The sequence below is a fragment of the Mustela nigripes genome, chromosome 7 (genome assembly GCF_022355385.1).
Source record: "Mustela nigripes isolate SB6536 chromosome 7, MUSNIG.SB6536, whole genome shotgun sequence".
NCBI classification, from domain to species: Eukaryota; Metazoa; Chordata; class Mammalia; order Carnivora; family Mustelidae; genus Mustela; species Mustela nigripes.
This window is the reverse complement of record NC_081563.1, coordinates 26,054,910-26,078,781: the sequence shown is the minus strand read 5'-3', so window position 1 is coordinate 26,078,781 and position 23,872 is coordinate 26,054,910. Positions and strand designations below refer to the sequence as shown.

General features: G+C 40.1%; 1 protein-coding gene and 1 long non-coding RNA gene across 2 annotated transcripts in view; one reads left to right on the top strand and one right to left on the bottom strand.

The window, feature by feature from the left end:
* Positions 1 to 23,872, top strand: part of LOC132021269 (uncharacterized) — a 40,593-nt gene that overhangs the window by 10,507 nt on the left and 6,214 nt on the right. Inside the window, exon 2 of the long non-coding RNA XR_009405280.1 lies at positions 14,349 to 14,398. This is a non-coding gene — a long non-coding RNA (uncharacterized LOC132021269). The remainder of the gene's footprint in view (positions 1 to 14,348; positions 14,399 to 23,872) is intronic.
* The window catches only part of YIPF4 (Yip1 domain family member 4), a 41,372-nt gene continuing 36,717 nt past the window's right edge, over positions 19,218 to 23,872 (bottom strand). The window contains exon 6 of the mRNA XM_059405406.1: positions 19,218 to 21,037. Coding sequence (XP_059261389.1) covers positions 21,029 to 21,037 — 9 coding nt within the window. The 3' untranslated portion in view covers positions 19,218 to 21,028. The remainder of the gene's footprint in view (positions 21,038 to 23,872) is intronic.

Genomic DNA, 23,872 nt, shown 5'->3' with positions numbered 1-23,872 from the left:
GTGGGGAGTCTGCTTCTCTCTCTGACCTTCTCCTCGCTCATGCTCTCTCTCACTGTCTCTCTCTCAAATAAATAAATAAAATATTTAAAAAAAAAACAAACCATCTTTTTTTTTTTTTTTAATCGGAGAGAGGATAAGCACAAGCAGGGGCAGCACCAGGCAGTGGGAGCAGCAGACTCACGGCTTAACCAGCTGAGCTGCCCAGGCGCCCTAAAAACACATCTTAATGTAAATTTAAAAATTTTTTCAGCCAGACTGTGAGGGAAACCCAAAATGGAATATAAATTATAAAAAATGACCCTGTGTGTATTATGAATCAATAACATAAGCACACTGCAGAGAGTGCAGTAGAAAAGAACTAACCCAAGTAAATTTGGAAACCAGTATTTTGACTGTATACTGTAAAGTTAAAGAAAAAAAGAACTGCACCAGGTACTATATACCCTGGCTAGTTAGTAAAGTTGTTTTTCAAAAGTGTATGGGTTAGTAATTCTGAAAATACTTTGTACATTAACGTTATGTACCCTGCAAAGGAAGTGCATCACTTGAAATTTTTTGCTAAAAATTCATAGCCTCAATCTAATCATGAGGGAAATATCAGATCTGAAGTAAAGGTCATGCTACAAAATGACTGTACACTTCACAAGTTCCAGTACTCTTCAAAAGTTTCAAGGTCTTTTTTTTATGATTTTTTTGTTTGTTTGTTTGACAGAGAAATAGAGAACCCACAAGCAGGCAGGGGAAGCAGCAGAGAGAGAGGGAGAAGCAGGTTCAGGGAGCCCATGTGGGGCTTGATCTGAGGACTCTGGGATCATGATCTGAGCAGAAGGCAGATGCTTAACTGACTGAGCCACCCAGGACTCCCAGAAGTTTCAAGGTCTTGAGGACAAGGAAAGACTGAGAAAGTGTGAGAGAAGACTTAAGAAGACATGATACCTAAATGTAATGTGGGATCTGGAATTGGATCCTGGAACAAAAAAGGGCATCAATGGAAAATCTGATGAAATCCAAATAATGTTTCAGTTTATAGTGTTGTACTCATGTTAGTTCCTGTTTTTGATAAATGTACTATAGTTATTCAAGACATTAACACTAGGGAAAACTGGGTAATAGGTATTCAGGAACTTTCTGTATTATTTTTGCAACCTCAATGCTAAATCTAAAATTTTTTCAAAATAAAAATCTAACATGCATACACACACACACACACACACACACACACACACACACACACACCACCACCACCACCACCAACAACAACAACAACTAACACACTTTTGGTTGGCTGGTAGAGAGGCCTAGGTCGGACTGAAAGGCAAAGAGACATCCACATTGCTTTGACTTAAGACATTCACAGAAATTTGGGGAGGGACACTAGAGAACAGGGGAGAAGATCAAAGAGGAAACTAAGTACCCAGTACAAGTACCCAGGACTATGGAGAGGTAGTTATGCAGAGGGAGTGACTGACGGGAATTTAAGAACAAGATCTACATAGCGGAAGAGAAGTAAAAATGAAAGAAGATGGAAACCAGAGAGGGAGACAAACCAAAAGAGACTCTTAATCTTAGGAAACAAATTGAGGGTTGCAGGAGTGGAGGGGGGGGGGGGGGGGCTGCGGTGGCTGGGTGATGGACACTGGGGACAGTACATGTTGTGGTGAGCACTGGGTGTGATGTAAGACTGATGAATCACAGACCTGTACTCCTGACACAAATAATACATTATATGCTAATTTTTTAAAAAGAACAAGATCTAAACTGAGGTTGTTTGTGGACCATAATGTGCTACAAGAAGCCTTGTGTGGTGCTTTGGGGACTGGATGAATCAGGATGGCAGCACAGTGTGACGCAGGATTGCAAAGGGACAACATTGCATGGGAGGTAAAATAGAAGAAAAAGAGAAGTCAGCAGAACTTGAAGACAGATGCAACTGGAAAATATATGGGAACCATAGGAATTTTGAGAGTTTTCAAAAGGATATGGGATTTTCAGTATATTATGCTTCTGGACTATTTTACTCATTTTATTTTATACTTTGTCTTTAAAAAATTGTTCCTTCTGCTCCCTTCCTCACCCCCCACCCTCTTCCCCCCTCCCTTCTGTGTTCCATTTGCCTGTCCTTTCCTTCCTTCCCACTAACAGTTAACCACCATTATGAGTTTTGTGTCATTCTAGGAATTGTAAACATTCATTTACAATAAAATGCAATATATATTACATAGTATATATTGTCCTTCTCTTTATTATTACACAATTAACATATATATATTTTTTTTTGAGAGAGAGAGAGAGAGAGAGACAGAGAGAGTATGAGCGAAGAGAAGGTCAGAGGGAGAAGCAAACTCCCCGTGGAACTGGGAGCCCGATGCGGGACTCCCAGGACTCCAGAATCATGATCTGAGCTGAAGGCAGTCGCTTAACGAACTGAGCCACCCAGGCGCCCACAATTAACATATTCTATATAGTTATCTGCACTTTGCTTCTTTTGCTTAATGATGTCTCTAGTAAGTTTTTCTGTATCAGTTTATGAACAACTTTCTTGTTCTTTTATACAACTAACAGTATGTCATTGGCTCTACACACCATAATTTTTTTAACAGACCCTCTTCCTAGATATTTCAGTGATTCCAGTAGAATTGTTGTGTGAAGTGTACATGCATTTTTTAAAAAGATTTTGTTTATTTATTTGACAGACAGAGATCACAAGTAGGCAGAGAGGCAGGCACAGAGAGAGCTGAGCAGAGAGCCTGATGTGGGGCTCGATCCCAGGACCCTGAAATCATGACCTGAGCCGAAGGCAGAGGCTTTAACCCACTGAGCCACCCAGGCGTCCCTGTACATGCATTTTTTTTTTTTAAAGATTTTATTTATTTATTTGACAGAGAGAAATCACAAGTAGGCAGAGAGGCAGGCAGAGAGAGAGAGAGAGGAGGAAGCAGGCTCCCTGCTGAGCAGAGAGCCCGATGCGGGACTCGATCCCAGGACCCTGAGATCATGACCTGAGCCGAAGGCAGCGGCTTAACCACTGAGCCACCCAGGCGCCCCCTGTACATGCATTTTTTAAAAATATTTTACTTATTTAATTGAGAGAGAGGGAGAGTGAGTGGAAGGAGGGGCAGAGGAGGAGGGAAAGGGAGAGGGAAAGACACTCCAGTAGACTCCACGCTGAGCACAGAACCTGACATGTGGCTCAATGTCATGACCCCAAAATCATGACCTAGCTGAAACCGAGTCAAATGCCCAAACGACCCCACCCAGACACCCCCAGTAGTACTTGCTTTTATAGATATTGGTAAATTGTCCTGAAAAGAGGAATTTTATTTAATTAAATTTACTTAATTTTATTTTTATTTAAATTTTAGTGAACATACAGTGCAATAATGCCTTCTGTATAGAACTCAGTGATTCATCACATACCTACACCACCAGCTCATCACAGCAAGTGCCCTCTTTAATACCCATCACCCTTCTAACCCATCCCCTCCCATATGCCTCCAGCAGCCCTTAGTTTGTTCTCCATCATTAAAAGCCTCCTGTAGCTTGTTTTCCTCTCTCCTTTTCTTTTATCCCTTCCCATATGTTCCTCTGTTTTCTTTCTTAAATTCCACATATGAATGAGATCATATGGTATTTGTCCTTTTCTGACTGACTTATTTCACTTAGCATAATACACCCTAGCTCCATCTATGTCATTGCAAATGGCAAGATTTCATTCTTTCTTTTTTTAGGATTTATCTGACAGATCACAAGTAGGCAGAGAGAGAGGGAGGAAGCAGGCTCCCTGCTGATCAGAGAGCCCAATGCGGGACTCGATCTCAGGACCCTGAGATCATGACCTGAGCTGAAGGCAGAGGATCAACCCACTGAGCCACCCAGGTGCCCCAAGATTTCATTCTTTTTGATTGCTGAGTACATCCCATGGTAATCAGGGATTACCTTTTTTTAACCCATTCATCAATCGAATATTTGGGCTTTCTCCATAGTTTGGGTATTGCTAATAACCCTGCCATAAGCATTGGGGTGCATGTGCCCCTTTGAATTGCATTTTTTTTTTAGATTTTATTTATTTATTTGAGAGAGAGAGAGTGTATAAGCAGGGGGAGCAGCAGGCAGAGGGAGAGGGAGAAGCAGACTCCCCGTGGAGCAGGGAGCCTGATGTGGGACTAGATCCCAGGACCCTGAGATTATGACCTGCACCAAAAGCAGCCGCTTAACTGATTGAGCCATCTAGGAGCCCTGAATTACATTTTCTTAAGGATTTTTAATTTATCATTAGAGAGATAGAGAGTAGTGGGGGGACGGGGAGAGGGACAAGCAGACTTCCCACTAAGCACAAAGCCCAATAGGAGGACTTGATCCCAGGACCCTGAGACCATGACCCAAGCCAAAGTCAGAGGCTTAACCCACCGAGCCAGCCACCCAGGTGCCCTTCAAATCTGTATATTTGTATCCTTTGGGTAAATACCTAATAATGCAATTACGGGGTCATAGGGTAGGTCACTTGACTGCTTTCCCCTTAATCCTCCAATTCACTATGATCAACTTGTCCTTTATAATTTAGTAGACTTGGGGTGACTGGGTGGCTCAGTCAGTTAGGTGTCTGCCTTTGGCTCAGATAGTGACCCATGGAAAGGGACTTTTTGTAGTGATATGACACAGTGTCCAAGATCTACTGGGAAATGATTTAGAAAAAATACAAGGCACAGCAACGTACATAAAGGTCATCGTTGTATAAAAGTGGGGGAGAGAGACTATGATACACATATATACGTATGAATAAAACAGCTCTGGAAAAATATAAAAGTGATACGATTGTTGGGGGTAGCCTGGCTCGCTCCGTCAGTAGAGTACTTGACTCTTGATCCCAGGTTCCTGTGTTTAAGTCCCACACTGGGCATGGAGCCTATTAAAAAAAAATTAAAATAAAAAACATATAAAAAATAAACTTTAAAAATCCAGAACAGGGGCCCCTGAGTGGCTCAGTGGGTTAAAGCCTCAGCTCAGGTCATGATCTCGGGTCCTGGGATCGAGCCCTGCATTGGGCTCTCTGCTCAGCAGGGAGCCTGCTTCCTTCTCTCTCTCTGCCTGCCTCTCTGCCTACTTGTGATCTGTCAAATAAATAAATAAAATCTTAAAAAAAAAACTCAGAACAGATTGTACTAGAATAATTAAAAACAAAAAGTTATGACTGTTTACTTCAAAGGAGGATAACTGAGTATCTGGGGGCCAGTTACTACAAAGCTTTGTGAAACTTTCACATTTTGAACCATATGGGTACATTACCCATTAGCAAAATAAAATCATCGAGTAAGTGTCCTGAAGGGAGAAGATTGACCAATTAGGTACAAACTATTAAAAGCAAATCAAGGCCATAGTGATTGTAAACACCACAGGAAAATGTTTCATCTTGAATTTGGTGCCCCTGCACAGTTCTTGCCTTTAGCTGATACCTTGAAGCGCCCCTTCTGTTCCCACTCAGCTTATTTCTTTGGACTTTAAAAATGGGTGTGTCATTTCAGTGGATGATATGGACTGGCTCCCTCAACCTGCATTCTGCCCTTCTCTAGGGTGCCTTCCTGTACAGGAGAGGCTAGAACACCAAAACCCGCCATCCTGGCTCCTTCACAGGCCCAACTCTGGGTGTGAGATGGCCTCTGTCAGCTAGACACACTCAGGTGAGATTTGGAAGGGCAAAAATCAGGTGAGAGCTCTTTTCTTGCTCTTCTTTGCTTACCTCTCTGCGGCAGGTGAGGTCATGGAAATGTGAGATTTTATTATCTTACAGCAACACCTCCAGTGTCTTCCCACAGCTTTCTCGGGATTGAAGTACAGTTACTGTGGTAACAGGAGCCATGTTGGATTCCTGAATCAGGCATCTATGAAGCCTGCTTCCATGGTGTTGTGGTCCTGAACTCAGTCATTCCAAGTAGTGGCCTCAGAAGGCAGTCCCTTGGCGAGTCAGTTCCATATTGCTATAGAAGGCATTTCTGACGTTCCAGCCTAGAACACGCTCCCTCAGCCCTTTCGAAGATTTTCCAAGCGCCTCAATATATATAATATACCTCTTCATGTTTAAGATACCTCCAGTGGAGGCACCTGGGTGGCTCCGTCTGTTAGCATCTGCCTTAGGCTCAGGTCAGGATCCCAAGGTCCTGGGATCGAACCCCACATCTGGCTCCTTGTCAGTGGGGAGCCTCCTTCTCCCTCTCCTCTCCACTCATGCTCTGTCACTATTTCTGTCATTCTCTCACAAATAAATAAAAATCTTTAAAAAAAAAAAAAAAGGATACCTCTAGTGGTTTCTGTTTCCTGCACTGAACCCTAGCTGGTACAATCAGTAAGATTATAGAGTACACGGGAATGTTGTGCGTGGACCCTCACGTTCTAATCCAGGGTGTTCTCATTACTACTCCCTTTTCGCTCCATGGTCCTGGCCTGCCCTTCACTGTGATTCCAACCTGATGCCAGGCTAGTAAGATACACAGAACCCAAATTCAGCAGTCCTCTGGCTTTGCTGCTTATTCTAACCTTTGTTCCAAGTCCTTTAGCCTTGGGCATAAGCTCCCCTCTGGAGCTGAGTTTCTACAGTTGTCGCTTCGTTTCTGAAGAACTAGACTTTTGCTTAATCCCTTGGAAGCTGAGTTCCTGCCTAGATGATTAGAAAATTATCTGGATCTCTGCTCACTGCAAGGGCTCCAGACTGGAAACCACCGCAGGGAGCCATGACGACCAGCATAACTATCCAGGTGGTTAAAATACTGACACAGCTACTATCCTGACATGCCGGTGTTTCCTCACACTTCCCATCCACCTGGAGGCCCTCCAGGCCCTCTCTCCAATACGTCCTCTCAAGAGTTAATGGTCTGCCCAGCAGGGTCTTCTAGGCACTGGTTCCACAGCCATGGTCAGCCTCAATTCTGATTGGTCTTTGTTCCCAGTTGGTTGTCAAACATTTCTCGAAGAGCAGCTCTGCATACAAGCCTTTAGTGTCTTTGCTGATTGGGTAATGGTTTTTTAGCTCTATTATTTCTTTGCAGCTGGGATGTTTGCTTTCCATTTACTCCATGAATCTTGACTGTTCAGCTCTGGGGACTATTATTATCCAACTCTGGGTTTTAGATTTCAGTTTCTATTGATGTCCAGGATTTTTATAATATCTATTGCATCCATCTGACAGATTTTTTAGGTTTGATTAATGTCACTAACTCCTTATTGCTGGAAAGACTCTGAAATTATGGACACCTTTTAAAAGCCTCGATTTGGGGCACCTGGGTGGCTCAGTGGGTTAAAGCCTCTGCCTTCGGCTCAGGTCATGGCCCCAGGGTCCTGGGATCAGTCCTGGGATCGGTCCTGGGATTGAGCCCCGTGTCAGGCTCTCTGCTCAATGGGGAGCCTGCTTCCTCCTCTCTCTCTCTGCCGGCCTCTCTGCCTACTTGTGATCTGTCAAATAAATTAAAATAAAATAAAATAAAATAAAATAAAAGCCTCGATTTTTACCAGCTGTTAGTCCCAGGCTTTTTTTTCCCCCCTTAAGATTATTTATTTATTTATTTGCCAGACAGAGATCACACCGAGCAGAGCGCCCAATGCAGGGCTCCTCCCCAGGACCCTGGGATCATGACCCGAGCCAAAGGCAGAGGCTTTAACCCACTGAGCCACCCAGGTGCCCCAGTCCCAGGCTCTTGAATCAATCCTATTCTACACTATATTTATAAGAAATAATATTTTTTAAACATTTTAAATGTTAAAATATGCTTAAATTCTTTAAGCTAAATAAAAGTTTATCTCATGTCCATTATTAAAAAATAAAATTTCTGGTTAAAATTTAGGTCTTCTCTTTAAAAGCTATAATAATTAAATTGTACACCCTTAAATTGAGTTTATCTGTATTATTTTCCTAATAACAGTATTTCCATACTGTTAAAAATCAAGACAATTTGACAAAATTGGTCAAATTCACACTCCACCTCTACAAAAGGTGGCAACTTTTATGTTGCAAAACACATAAAAAAAAAAGTGCCTGGGTGGCTCAGTCGATTAAGTGGCTGCCTTCGGCTTGGGTCATGATTTCAAGGTCCTGGGATTGTACCCCACATCACACTCCCTGCTCAGTGGGGATCTGCTTCTCCCTCTCCCTCTGCCTGCTGCTCTGCCTGCTTGTGCACTCTATCTGTCAAATAAATAAATAAAATCTTTTAAAAAATTAATTTAAAAACTACATTAATTAAAAAACACATACTAGGTTTTTCCATCTTATTTGGGTCATTATTCCACCACATAGAGAACTAATAGTTGTTACAAGTTATGTAATTCATAATCCACCTTTTTAAAGTATATTGGTGCTTTTCTTGTAAGGAATCTTGTAAGAAGGGGGTTGCAAGATAAATTCATAAGGGAGAACATTTAAACCAGAAGAAATTCAAAAGGGTGCATATTAAGTTTTTTTCAGAAAGGAAAATCAAGGACATTTTTAAAAAGATTTTATTTATTTATTTGACACAGAGAGCGAGAGAGCTCAGGTAGGCAGAGCAGCAGGCAGAGAGAGGGGTGTGGCGGGCGGGGGGAGTGGGGCCCCCCGCTGAGCAGAGAGCCCAATGTGGGACTTGATCCCAGGACCCTAAGATCATGACCTGAGTTGAAGGCAGAGGCCACTGAGCCACCCAGGTGCCCCAAGGACATGTTTTAAATTAGAAGAGAAGAAATCCTTGTGAAAATGTATTAATCTCTGTGAAATGTGTTAATCTGTGCTAGCAAAACAAGGACAAAAATCCAAAAAGAAGACATGGGATACAAGAACACAGTAACTATCCATGACTCCAGTGAGGAACAATGTCAAGATGCGGCCGATTTGGAAGGCATCTATCTCCAGAGGACATAAGTCAGTGGGCTCCCTGAATTCAAAGAATGGAAGTATTTCATGCTATGGATGGGTAAAAGAGGCACATATGTCTTCTCTTCAGTAGGGAAAAAGGAAGGCAATGGAGATTTGTCAGAAAAACAAGTAAAACAAAATCTCAAGAAAGCCATGGTCCAGATATGAAGTAGACTAAAATGTGGCTTGATTTTGATCATGATGGAATTCAAGGAAAGGGACATTTTCTCGTAAGTGGTAGAGGAAGGGGTCAAAAAGTGGACTCGTGACAGGAAATGTTGTCCTAGTGCAGCACTTGTTTCCACACTGAGTAATGTTTACATTGTGATAACAGAGCAAACGCTGCTTACTGCCATTCAAAGTCTAGAGCTGATGAGGGACAAAACACTGAATATTGTTTATAGTTACAGAAGAGAATGTAGTTGCCATTAACCTTGATGTCATAAAATTAAAAGATAGAAAGCAAAAGTGAGGCTGACAGAGGTTGGTTGGAAGGACAGAAGGACAGGTGGGTGTGGTAACAGCTTCGTCTTACCTACAGGGGAGACAAGAGCGATGTAAAAAAAAAAAAAAAAAAGCTGATGGAACAAGGAACAGTAGCTTATCTTAAGTTATAAAGACTTTCAATATAAGAACTAAAAATAATATACTAAAACTGGAGGGGAGAGAGAATAGCTTAAGTCGTTAAATCTTTACCTTTCAAAGGTAGGAGTAAAGGTCTGCAATTGATACATCAAGAAATATTAACATAGGAGGGGCACCAGGGTGTCTCAGTCAGTTAAGCGTCTGCCTTCGGCTTGGGTCATGGTCTCAGGGCCCTGGGATCGAGCCCCACATCGGGGTCCTTGATCAGCAGGAAGCCTGCTTCTCTCTCTTTCTCTCTGCCTTTGCTCCCACTGCTTGTGCTCTCTGTCAAATAAATAAAAATTTTTTAAAAAAGGAAATATTAACATAGGAATATTATTTAGTTATAAAGATGACTATGTGAAAACAAAAATGAATTGCTGTAGAGAAGCAGTACTGGAATGAGTGGGGAAGGAGCAGTAGAGGGGCCGTGGCTTTTTATTGTAAGTCCTCTGGACTGGTTAATTTTTTTTTTTTTTTACTAAATATTAATTTAATTCCTAAAACTGTTAATAAAAATAAAAGTGCATTAAATTACAAATGGGCATAATAATTTTTGTTCTTAACATATCAGATGTGGGGGTGCCTGGGTGGCTCAGTGGGTTAATCCTCTGCCGTCGGCTCAGGTCATGATCTCAGGATCCTGGGATCGAGCCCTGAATCGGGCTCTCTGCTCAGCGGGGAGCCTGCTTCCTCTTCTTTCTCTCTCTGCCAGGACCCTGGGATCATGACCTGAGCCGAAGGCAGAGGCTTGAACCCACTGAGTCACCCAGACACCCTAGCTTCTCCATTTGGGGGCACCTTCAAGCTTATGCTCCTGGGGAGTAGAGCAGTGATAAGTAACTTCCTACTACTTCGTTTTGCTCAAGCACAAAATAAGCAAAGGAGGACGGGGAGAGATTTATCCTCTCTCATTTGTTGGGACAAGTTGTTTTGCCCTAACAGCTTTAAAATTTTGCACAGCATGTAAACACTTACAAGGCTGGATTCTTTTTTTTTTTAAGATTTTATTTATTTATTTATTTATTTGGGAGAGAGAGAGCAAAAGTAAGAGGAGAGGCAGAGGGAGAGGGAGAAGCAGACTCCCCACTGAGTGGGGAGCCCGAGGCAGGGCTCCATCCCAGGACCTTGAGATGATGACCTGAGCTCGAGATAGACGGTTAACTGTTTAACCAGCTGAGCCACCCAGGTGCCCCACAAGGCTGGATTCTTGTCCATGTATTGAATATCATTTGAATTTTTTGTTTTAAATGAGATTTCCCAAGACATGTCTAAAATGTCATTGAAAATCCTTTCATTATACAAGAAGCCACAAAAATTTTCTTTCATACTCAATCTCCATTGGATATTGCTTGTTCTTCACTTTCCTGTATCCTAGTTTATCTATAATCTTTTTTTTTTGGTCTGAATTTTTTTTAATTTTTAAATTTTCAAAATTACTTTTCAGTGTACTAGAATTCATTGTTTATGCACCGTACCCAGTGCTCCATGCAATACATGCCCTCCACAATACCCACCACCAGGCTGGCCCAACTTCCCACCTTATCTATAATATTATATAAAAATCTCTCCCTTGCTATATTTTGAAACAAGGGTGGGACACTTACTAGGTAGCTAGCAATGAACTTCTGGTCCAGTTTTAGTGCATACATAAATGAGAGGAAAACCATAAATAATATTCATAAAATAAGAGCAGCACAAATTTTTGATTGATTAAACAAATATATGTTGAATATTTATTATGTACTAAGCACAAACTAGCTGATAAAATTCTATACCAAGATGGGACTAGAAACATTATCCTTACTAGCACTTTAACTGCTTGACATTTTAGAAAATGTATTCACTTTGTGTAGGATTTCTCATCTTTGGCACTATTGACATTTTGGACCAGAGAAGTCTTTGTTGTAGGAGGCTGTCCTATGGATTGTAGGTTTATTTAGTAGAATCTCTGATTTCTCTCTCTCTCTCTCTCTTTTTTTAAGATTTTATTTATTTATTTGACAGAGAGAGATCACAAGTAGGCAGAGAGGCAGACAGAAAGAGAGGAGGAAGCAGGCTCCCCACTGAGCAGAGAGCCTGATGTGGGGCTCGATCCCAGAACCCTAGGACCATGACCTGAGCCAAAGGCAGAGGCTTTACCCCACTGAGCCACCCAGGCGCCCCGCATCTCTGATTTCTAACACTAGATGCCAGTAATAATCCCTCCCCTTTTCACCTTCCTTTCACCCACTGGTGACACCCCAACATGTCTCCAGACTTTGCAAAATATCCGCTAAAGGCAAAATTGTACCTGGTTGAGGATCATTGAGTGTGATTGTATTTGAAAATTAGAACTTATTTAATTTTAGACCCTATGGTGCCAACTTTGTCTACTGCTTACATGACGAATTTGTCTTGCACATCCGAACTTGAGAAGTACAAACCATGATGGGCTCTGAGTCTTAGAGAGGACAAATGAAATTATTAGCTCTGCAATTGATGGCATTTTCAATTAACATATGAATGGTAGAACAAAAATGATATTTTTAGCTTACAGGGGTCTATCTTAAACCATACATGGCTGATAAAAAAAATGTGGAAATCTAAGTTCTAGGATTTCTCTTGAGTTAACCAGATGGTGTGCTTATCATCTGCCTACAAAAATCTTTCCATTCTTTTCAAATAAAAAGCTATTTTTTACTTTCCACTTCAAGATCATATGTTTTTCAATTCTTTCCAAGTGGAAAAAAATACAGGCTATGTTGGACTCTAAAATAAACTATCACAAGTCCTGGGATTCCTGGGACTTGTGACCATCTAAGGAGAATGCCACTTATGTTCATGATCTTTAACCTCACATTCTTGTATCTTCACATCCCGTAGGTTTCTAATCTATCCTTATAATGGCAGCAAAGCCACATATACTTATGTGACAGACAATATCTAAGCTTTTTTACATACATTAAAATTTTTTCCCCTTTACTGATGTATAATTGACACACAAAAACTGCACATATTTAATGTATAGTTTGATGAGTTTGCACATATGCATACACCCATGAAACCATTACTATAATCAAGGTAATAAATCAATTTCAGAGAGAAAAGTTGCAAAAATAAGACAAAGAGCTCCTTAATATCTTTTACCCAGATTTGCCAATTGTTAACATTTTAAAATTTATTATATTATATATATTTAATTAATTAATTAATTTGGCAGACAGAGATCATATGTAGGCAGAGATGCAGGCAGAGAGAGAAGGAGAAGCAGGCTCCTCACTGAGCAGAGAGTCTGACGCGGGCTCGATCCCAGGACCCCGGGATCATGACCTGAGTCAAAGGCAGAGGCTTTAACCCACTGATCCACCCAGGCACCCCACCAATTTTTAACATTTTACCTTTACTTCTCCCTATTCCCTTCATATGTATCTATAATATGTAATTTTTTTCTTGAACCATTTAACAGTAAGTTACATTCTATTATTTTATCTTTAAATACCTCAATAGTGAGTTTTTCCTAAAGTCATAGAAACTGTAATTGATGTAATACTATTATCTAATCTATCTAAACATTCAGGTTTCAACATTTGTTCGAAAAATGTCTTCTTAATCAGAAGAACATTCGAGACTATGTGTGCATTCAATTGTCATGCTTCCTTAGCATCCATTCATCTGGCAGTTTCTCAGCCTTTCTCTGTGGTAAATGGCACTGATATTTTTGAAGAGCACAGGTCAGTTGTGTTGTGGACAGTCCCTCAGTTTGGACTTGTCTGATAGCTCCCCATGAGTAGATTCAGACTAAGTCATTTGGCAAGAATACACAGAAGTGATGTTGAGTTTTTTGTTGTTGCTGTTCGGTTTTTTCTTTCCTTTTTTTTTTTTTTTTTCCGATGCTGAGTTCTCATCAGTGCTTCAAAAGGCATATAATATTGGTTTGCCCCACTATTAATAACATTACCTTTAATATTGGTTAAGTTGGTATCAAACAAATTTCTCCAACTGTCAAGTTATTAGTTTACTCCTTTTACTTAATAGGTGTCTTGTGGAAAGATGGTCTGAGACTATGTAAATATTATTATTCCTCAAACTTTCATCCACTAGTTTTAGCGTCCATAATTATTACTATTATGGTTGCCAAATGATGCTTTCTTATTCCCTCATTTCTTCCACATGACTTTCTACTTTAAAAAATGAACTTTCTCTTTATCTCTAACTTTACCATTGTGGCCATGTTCTTTTTTTTTTAAAAGAGAGAGAGAAAGAACAAGGGGGGAGAGGCAAGAGAGAATCTTTTTTTAAAAGATATTTTAGAGAGACAGAGTGTGACTCTCTAAAAGTGGGGTGCGTTTGATTGCATGGCCTGAGCTGAAATCAAGAGTAGGATGCTTAACGGACTAAGCCACCCAGGCACCCCATGGCCCTGTTCTTTACTCAATAGGTTATATCCCTTTTTGTTTGTTTGTTTGTTTTTGATGTTCAAACTATTCCAGATTTGGTCGATGAGAGCTCCTTCAAACAGGTTCCTGTGACTTTGACATAGCACAAAAAGATGTTCCAGGGTCATCTTGTATTTTCCCTGCCTCAGACCTTGCAACCATTTCTTCAAGGAGTCTTGGTTCTTTTTAATGGAGAATGGAATTTAGGAGCCAACATCCCGATACTTTGTACACTCAAGGCTACTGGGCTGTATGAGCAAATGGGAAATAGACATATTTATATACACACATGCATACATACACATACACATATTTATATACACACATGCATACATACACATACATCATTTAATTATCATATCCCACCATATAGTATTTCCCGATCATTATAATCCTATAGAGTAGCTACTACTTTTATTATTTTCATTTTACAGTTCAAGAAACCGAGCCACAGAAGTTAAGTAACTTGCTGAATGTCTCCCAGGTAAGTGATAAGGGTGAGATTGGAAATTGGGTGGTCTGGTGGTCAAATATTTTAGCATAAATATTTGAGGATAAAAGTATTCTCAGAGTTGAGAAGAAAGTTTATACTTTATAATCTAAAATGCTTATGGGTTGACTTTAATGTCATATCTGTTTTCCATCGGGGGAAGAAGGGAGTAGGGAAGGTACTGTTGACCTGTGAATCAAATCCACGTTTCAGACTTGGTACAGAATTTTCTCTTACCTCAGAAAAAGTAAAAGTATGCAGTTGTGCTAAATTTACTATGCCTGGTTCTCTCTTCCCCAAGGATGAGTTCAGTCCTTTAAGCATTTGCAGGCCCTCATGGAAATGGGCTTCTGGTGAGCCTGTCCAGCAATCCTGTAAATGTGCTCAGACTTCATCTCGGGCTAAACCGAGGCTCCATCTCCTGCTGCTTATTCACACTTCAAGGTATGCAGGAAAAGTAAGAAGATTAGTGTATTTTTTAAAGTGGAGCATGAAGAGGATCATGGATGTTTAGAGAAATTTATTACTTTAAAAATGAATTGGGGGCGCCTGGGTGGCTCAGTGGGTTAAGCCGCTGCCTTCGGCTCAGGTCATGATCTCAGGGTCCTGGGATCGAGTCCCGCATCGGGCTCTCTGCTCAGCAGGGAGCCTGCTTCCCTCTCTCTCTCTGCCTGCCTCTCTGACTACTTGTGATTTCTCTCTGTCAAATAAATAAATAAAATCTTTAAAAAAAAATGAATCGGGAAATACTGTATGGTGGGATATGGGAAAGTTTTTATTATCTATCCAGAGAACATTTGCCTTGCTCATGATTATGTTTCTCTAAAGGAAGCAAAAATATTAAGAATGACTTGTGGGACTCCTGGGTGGCTCAGTGGGTTAAAGCCTCTGCCTTTGGCTCAGGTCATAATCCCAGGGTCCTGGGATCGAGTCCCACATCGGGCTCTCTGCTCAGTGGGGAGCCTGCTTCCTCCTCTCTCTCTGCCTGCCTCTCTGCCTACTTGTGATCTCTGTCTGTCAAATAAATAAATAAAATCTTAAAAAAAAAAAAGAATGACTTGTAAGCCAAGCTGAATTATGATCAGAAAGATAGATTTATATCATGACACCAGTGTGAATTTATCCTTGGAAGATACTATAACAGCAAAAGGAACGATGTTGAACATACATTAGACATATACCCTAAACTTTGGAAGTGATATGAAAAATTTTATTATTTTTTTTAAAGATTTAATTTATTTATTTGACAGAGACAGATCACAAGTAGGCAGAGAGGCAGGCAGAGAGAGAGAGAGAGAGAGAGAGAGGAGGAAGCAGGCTCCCTGCTGAGCAGAGAGCCCGATGCGGGACTCGATCCCAGGACCCTGAGATCATGACCTGAGCTGAAGGCAGAGGCTTAACCCACTGAGCCACCCAGGCGCCCGAAAAATTTTATTTTTTATTTAAAAGATTTTATTTACTTATTTATCACAGAAAGAGAGAGAGAGAGAGAGAGAATATGAGTGCACAGAAGCAGAGAGGAGGGTCAGAGAGAGAGAGAGAAGCAGACTCTCCACTGAACAGGGAGCTCAATGTGGGGCTAGATCCCAGGACCCTGAGATCATGACCCGAGCCAAAGGCAGACACCCAACCGACTAAGCAACCCAGGCTCCCCCAAAAGAGTTGTCTTTTAGAACAAGATTAAAGCACACATGAAAGAAAACTGACATTTAACTATACTAAAGTTTTAAAATTCTATACATTCAAATATGCCATAAGCAAAATAAAAAGACAAGCTGCAGATTGGAAGAATATACTTGCAAATGTAAGCCAACGACAAGGAATTCGTTGTTTTTTTTTTTTAACATTTTTATTTATTTGAGAGAAGGAAAGAGCATGCACACAAGTCGGGGGAGGGGGCAGAGGGAGAGGGAGAAGCAGATTCCCTGCCGAGCAGAAAGCCCGATGCCTGGTTTGATCCCAGGACCCTGAGATCATGACTTGAGCCAAAGGCAGAGGCTTAACTGACTGAGCCACCCAGGCGCCCCAAGGAATTAATTTCTTGAACACATAAAGAACTCCTATAAATCAGTATCAAAAAAAGACAACCCAATATTGTAAAATAACAATAATGATGATGACGACAGAGAGTATGATCAAGCACAAGAGCCCTTTACAGAATAGGAAACCAGAACAGCTAACAAGCATATGAAAAATGCTCCACTTCATTGGTAATCAGGGACATTAAAACCACAATGAAATACCATTACATTGGCAAAAGCTAAGAATTCTGGACATGTTAAGCATTGGTAAAGATGTGAAGCAAAAGGTAAGCTGGTGTATGGGCGTCTCAACTATGGAGACCAATTTACGGCTGATAATGAATTAGGTGTTCATGCCCTAGGATCCAGCAATTCTACTCCTAGGTCAAGTTTCCTGTAGAGAAATGTTCCTTCAGTCAACAAGGCACTATGGAAAAGAATGTTCATAGCTACATCGTATGTAATACCTAGTAATACATACTTGGTTACAAGCTACCCCATCCACTGGAGAAAGGGTGAGTAGGATGTGGTTTACTCATTCAAGGAAATTCTCTACAGCAGCGAAAATGTGAATCTGCAGCTGTCTCCCCACAGATGAAGCTGGATGCAGAGGAATACGCACCCGAAGATACTACCAACATACAAACTTAAAACACACAAAACAATCATACATACACTGCTCAAGGATACATACATATGTAGTAAAATTGTAACGAAATGCATGGAAATGAGAACCACAAAATTTAGGAAGAGTCTTCATTTCTGTTGGGAGGAAAAGTAAGGAAAATATGATTATGGAATACAAACTGTTAGTAATGCTTTACTTCTTAAACTTTAGTTTTTATTTTTTTAAAAGATTTTTAATTTATTTGACATAGTGGGAGAGAGCGTGAGAGAAAGCACAAGCAGAGGGAGGAGCAGAGGGAGAGGGAGAAGCAGGCTCCCCGTTGAGCAGGGATCCCGACATGGGGTTCAATCCCAGAACCTCGTGATCATGACCTGAGCTGAAGGCAGAACCACCCAGGACCCTGTATTTTTTTTTTTTTAACACAGGTGCTGATTACATTAATGTGCACATCTTTTTTTGTCTATGTCTCATAGTATATTTAAAAGAAACATCACCTTTGTCTTATTTTCCTGACTAACTTCTCATGATAGAAACGTATTTCATCATTTTGATAGAGAGGTATCACCTATTTTCCAATCAAGACTTTATGTTCCAGAATTGGGGTTCTTCCCCACTGGTTATTTGTAGAGAGTGGGGTATGATGCAGCTCCTTTGTATTTCAGGGGTTGTCATGGAAGAAAATTCTTCCAGTACTTTGTTGAAAAGGAATTAACCTGGTGATGACGATGGAACAGGGATGTGGAAGATCTGGTGCTTGGGATGGAAAAAGGAGTAGCCTGGTTAGAATAAAAGGAGTCCCAGGGACTGGGAAAGGGATTGGGTTTGGGGGAGTTTTCTTAAGAGGGCTGGATGTGTCAGGACACCTTGGTTAAGTATCTGACTCTTGATTCTGGCTCAGGTCATGATCTCAGGGTTGTGAGATCGAGCCCCACACTGAGCACACCCTGGGTGTGGAACCTGCTTAAGATGATCTCTCCTTCTCCCTGTGGCCCTTTCCACTTCCAAAAAAAGAAGAAGAAGAAGAAGAAGAAAAGAGGTTTGGATGTGTCTCTTTAATGTGTCTGTGTCCAGAGTGGCCAAGGCTGGCATAAGTGCAGGGCCCTGAGAGCAAAGTGGAGGTTTCTGTGCTGTGCCAGCCTGTGGTCAGTGGGAAGATGGCAGTGAGGGCATTTGATGAACTTTTCAGAGCAACAGGGCCTGATGAACGACCACCCCCCAACAACAGCATTCTCTAAAAGAAGCAATGGGAACAATGGAAAACTCAAAAAACCACAGAAGAAAGATCCTTGGCAGCCAGTAAGATCAGGGGTTCTCGTAAGATCCAGTGAAGGGGTTAGAAAATCCCATATTCCACCCATACTGGAAGTCCTTTAGCCAGGCCTGAGGAAGCTCAAGGTTAGATTTAATTTAGAAAAACAGAGAAATATGATGTTTCTTGCACCTTAATGAATACACATTAAATTAGTATTAGAGAGCTACCACACTGAATAAGCAAAGGCTGGAGATTATTAGGAAAAGGTCCAAATACAGAGAAGATAGTGCACACTTAGAAGGTAACAGGAAGGAAACAGCTAGGAGTCTCTTTTTCCTAGTTTCTCAAGGGAAGAAAATAACCTCCAAAGCACCAGGCCAGACCAATAGTAAAACAAGAAAATTTAGGTTCATAATAAGAGAACTTGTGTAACCAACGTGTTAGATAAACCAATCAGCTGGGCATCGCTGTGATTCAGCTTCCAAAAAATAAACCCCGTAGCCAACTGAAGCCAGACTTCCGAGAGTCAGATGACCAGAGAGAAAGAAATCCCACTGTGTGCCAGTTAGAAAACATCCAGGTTTGAGGAACAGTAAGTAGCCAAAAAATACTCAGGAGTGAGTGGAGCTTTCAGGTAACCATATTCTGTGACAAGCTGTTCACAAGTATGATAACACACTTACAGAAAGATTTGCATTCCCTATGCTTTAAAAAGGTAAATGTTATATAACTATTTTCTCTAATATAGGTTTCTGAAAATCAATGAACACTAAAGTATACTTAGAATAAGATTGTACAAAAGTTACTTTAAAAATCCATGTTTTAAGACTATGAACAGGAAAGAAAGCATATTGGGGTTCTCCAGAGAAATAGAACCAATAGTAAATATATAAATGTATAAATATATATATGTATAATACATATGCAAAGAATTTTATTATAAGGAATTAGCTCACATGGTTAGAGGCTGACAAGTCCAAAGATACGCAGGTTAAGTAGGCAGGCTGGAGATGCAGGAGAGTTCCAGTCCAGATGCTGGCAGGCTTGAAACCCAGGAAGAGTTGAGTCCAGAGGCAGGAAAAAAAAAGATGTTCCAGCTCGAAGGCAGTCAGCCATGAGGAATTTCTCTCTTGGGGGGTGGGAAGGAGGGTCAGCTTTTTTGTTGTATTCAGGTCTTCAGGTTGACGCCCACTCACCTTATGGAGGGCAATCTGTTTTACTCGGTCTACTTATTTGAATATTAATCTCATCCAAAACACTCATAGAAAACCCCCAAATAATGTTTGATCAAATATCTTTTAGTAAGGCCAAATTTCTTTTTTTTTTTTTAAGATTTTATTTTTTTTATTTGACAGAGAGAGAGGGAACATAAGCAGGGGGAGTGGGAGAGGGAGAAGCAGGCTTCCCGCCAAGCAGGGACCCTGACTTAATCCCAGGACCCTGGGATCATGACCTGAGCTGAAGGCAGATGCTCAACGACTGAACCACCCAGCTACCCAGTAAGGCCAAATTTCTAAAAATATTTTCATATTTTTAGAACCATCCAGGGGAACCATCCAGGGGCGCCTGGGTGGTTCAGTGGGTTAAAGCCTCTGCTTTCGGCTCGGGACATGATACCACGATCCTGGATGGAGCTGCATCCGGCATTCTGCTCAGCAGGGAGCCTGCTTCCTCCTCTCTCTGCCTATTTGTGATCTCTGTCAAATAAATAAATAAATAAATAAAATCTTAAAAAATATATTCATATTCTAAATGTTTGCTCTGATTTCCAGATTTCGAATAAAGAAACCAAGCGAGGCTTGGTATGATTTTCAAATCACCTTTGTAGTTCTGAAACTATAGCCTGCCTTTGAAGCCAAAACGTAAATCCAATTACCATTATTATCATAATTCTGAGCTCTTCTGATATTAACTTTCTCAGAAAATTTTACCTTTGTTTGTAAATTTATGATAGTAAATATACAGTTTATTGGGAAAATAAAGTGATTCTTTTTTTATATCTTTACTGCATTATTTAGACATACTCAAGTGTACTGACTTTTGCCAATTTAAGACACCTAGAAGTTTTTCTAAACTTTGGCTATAATTTCGGATTTCTTCTCTAGCATTTCATAATACTGTCTGTTCAAAATGCAATATAGTTCTTATTGGAATCATATTCCTTGGAACGCCTACAATAAAGTTTGGTATTTTCCCCCAAATGTTACTTTCAGCTCCACAGCAGCAATGAAAGCCATTAAACTATTTTAAAAATGTGATATTTTGCCTTTTAAGTAAATTACAGAGACACTTTTATGTGTAACAATTGAAGCTTTGAGGTAATGATTGAAATTTACATTCTTCTTTTTGTCAGATATGTTTTATAAGTGAGACCATAAGTCTAAATTACAAAGTCTGTATTAATAAGTTTTATTAAACATTTCATGCCTAAAATTTCTTCTTTGTACTTAACATTAGCACACAGTAGTTGGTATTAACAATGTGAATGGTACTTTTAAAATATTTTTTCTTTGATCAATTGGAACTCTCAGGTGAAACTTATATAAAACACTACTTCAAATTCCTTATTGTTGAAAATGATATATGGTCTTTTTAATCTTCTCATTGATGACTGCAAATCTTTGAACTATGAGCTTTAAGCAAGAATGATTGCTTTTTGGTTGAAGTCTGAGTTAGCACTTTCCAACTTCAGCACATTTCTGATCACTGTTTGCATTCATCCTTCACATCACCTGCAAAAAGTCGTGTTTTCATTTCAGAAATGAAAATCACTTGTTTTATTTTATATTAATTCTTACACAGTATCCAAAGACATTTCAGGATGTTTCAAGAAATGTTCTAAGCTAAAGTTCATTATCATATTTTTCCACAGTTTTAGAACGTGAACATTTATGACATTTAAAAGAAATGTTAAGAAGCTTACCAACATTTTGCTGACACTTCTTTCTGGGTGTTTCTCCCCCCCCTCTCCAATTTACAAGGTTCAAACACAGTATCCTTATAGAAAGTATGCATGTGGGGTGCCTGGGTGGCTCAGTCATCAGGTGTCTGCCTTCGGCCCAGGTCATGATCCCAGGGTCCTGGGATTGAGCCCCACATCGGGCTCCCTGCTTAGTGGGAAGCCTGCTGCTCCCTCTCCCATTCCCCCTGCTTGTGTTCTCTCTCTCACTGTCTGTCAAATGAATAAATAAAATCTTTAAAAACAAGTATGCATGTTACAAGTGTACAGCTTGATAAATTTTCACAAACTGAACACACCCATATAATTACCACCCAGATTAAGAAATAGAACAGCATCCTAGATGCCTAAATCCTGAACCCTCTTTCAGTCACTTCCTCCCCACCAGAGAGTAACCAACATCCTGTTTTTGTACTTTACATAAATAGAACCATAAAGCATGTATTATTTTGTGTTTGGCTTCTTTGGCTAAGCATTCAGTTTTTGAACTCATCTGTGATTTCACATGTAGTTCTAGACCTTTCAATCTAATTATATTCTATTGTGTGAGAGTGCCAGAATGTGTCTATTTGTGTTGTTTCCAGTTTTGTGTGTTATTAATGGTGCTGTTATACTTACTTTGACCAATATAGTACCTAATAACCACAGGTGCTCCTTAAGTTTAAATAAAATTAAGTTGAAGATGAGGGGCTCCTGCCTGATTCAGTAGGTAGAGCATGGGACTCTTGATCTAAAGGTCGTGAGTTCAAGTGCTCATGTTGGGCAGAGAGCTTACTCAAAAAAATAATAGTAACTTTCTCAGTTGATTTAGTCACATTCCAAGTACTCAAAACCCACACACCTGCTGTGTAGATAACAAAGACTATAGACTACTTCCATCATTGTGCCAAGTTCCATCACACAGTGCTGAATTCATGTGTTGGTGTGCATACGGAATTGCTGGGCCACAGGATATGCACATGTTCCAGTGTCAAAAAGTTTTGGGGTATCCATTATTTATATTTTGTTATAAATTCTCCTATTTTTTTAAAAAGACTTTATTTATTTGACAGATAGAGATAACAAGTAGGCAGAGAGGTGGGGGGGGGTGGAGAGAAGAAAGCAGGCTCCCCGCTAAGCAGAGAGCCCGATGCGGGGCTCGATCCCAGGACCCTGGGATAATGACCTGAGCCGAAGGCAGAGGCCTCAATCCACTGAGCCACCCAGGCGCCCCATAAATTCTCCTATTTTAAAATACTAAATGTATTTACTTCTCGCCTAAGAATTACAACGCACTAAAAGTAAAACCAAATTAAAACCAAACTATTTAGAAGTAGCAATTGCTGGGGCATGAAAAGTTTCACAGGTCAAGCAAAATGTAGCAACATTATTTACCAAGACAAAGACCATGCCAAAAATGTTGCAAATGTTTCTCCTATGCCATTACAACAAAAGGTCCATTACCAATGAATGTCACAATAGGACTAATAAATCTTTACCAGGATTTACCTAATTAACTTCAGTGCTAATGTAGTAAAGTAATACTACTTACCAATGCTAGCATGCATTTCAATATTTCAGCAATTTAGACAGCCATGCTCATGTTTATCAGTTAAATCAGATCTGCACATAATCTGAACTAACACTGGATATTACCAATCTTTTTAAGTTTAGGCAATCAGAGGGGCCAATGTTGCTACTGTTTAAACTGCATTTAATCACAAATGAATTTGTACATTTGTACATATGCATTGGTCTTATTTTTAAATCATTTCTCCCCTCTTGGATTGCTCATTTATATCCCCTGCTCACTTTAATTATATTCTTTTACTATTACATATTACATAATACATAATTGCCCTTATATATCCTTTGAACATTTTAAATAACTAGTTAATATTTTTTTATTAAGGAAATTAGTCATTTGTCTATGTAAGTCTTATAAACATTTCTCCTCAACTTGTAATTTATCTTTTTTTTTTTTTTAAGATTATATTTACTTGAGAGAGAGACCATACAAGAAGGGAGTACGGCAGAGGGAGTGGGAGAAACAGGTTCCTGACTGAGCAGGAAGCCCAGACACACCTTGATCCCAGGACCCAGGGATCATGACCTAAGCCTAAGGCAAACGCTTAACTGAGCCACTATCCTTATGTATAGAATAATTTTAAATGCCATGTAGCCAACTTTCTTAATCTCTTCCTTTTTGGTTTTTGTGTTTTATGCCATCATGCTTTGAAAACCTTAATTTCTCAAAGAATTCTATGAAAAATTAAATCCTGTTTTTTTTTCTTGCTTTTGTTTTTAAAATATTTGATAGATCTGTAACTTACTTTGGCATAAAAAGTGAGGTGCAGATCCAGCTTTGTATCTTTCCAAGTGGCCTGCCATGTCTTTCTAAGACACTGCTATTTACCTACCTGGCATCCATTTTCCCTTTACTAACAGAACTGTGACTTTGTTTAGAGCAAGTAATTTACCCAGCTTAAAATAGCATCCCAGACTCTTGCAGCAAGGGTATCCAAGGGATGCAGCTCTATACCAAGATATAAGGGGAAGTCATGGAGTGCCATTTCTAAATAAGGGCAACTTTGACTGACATGATCATTTTGGCCTCTTTCACCTTTCT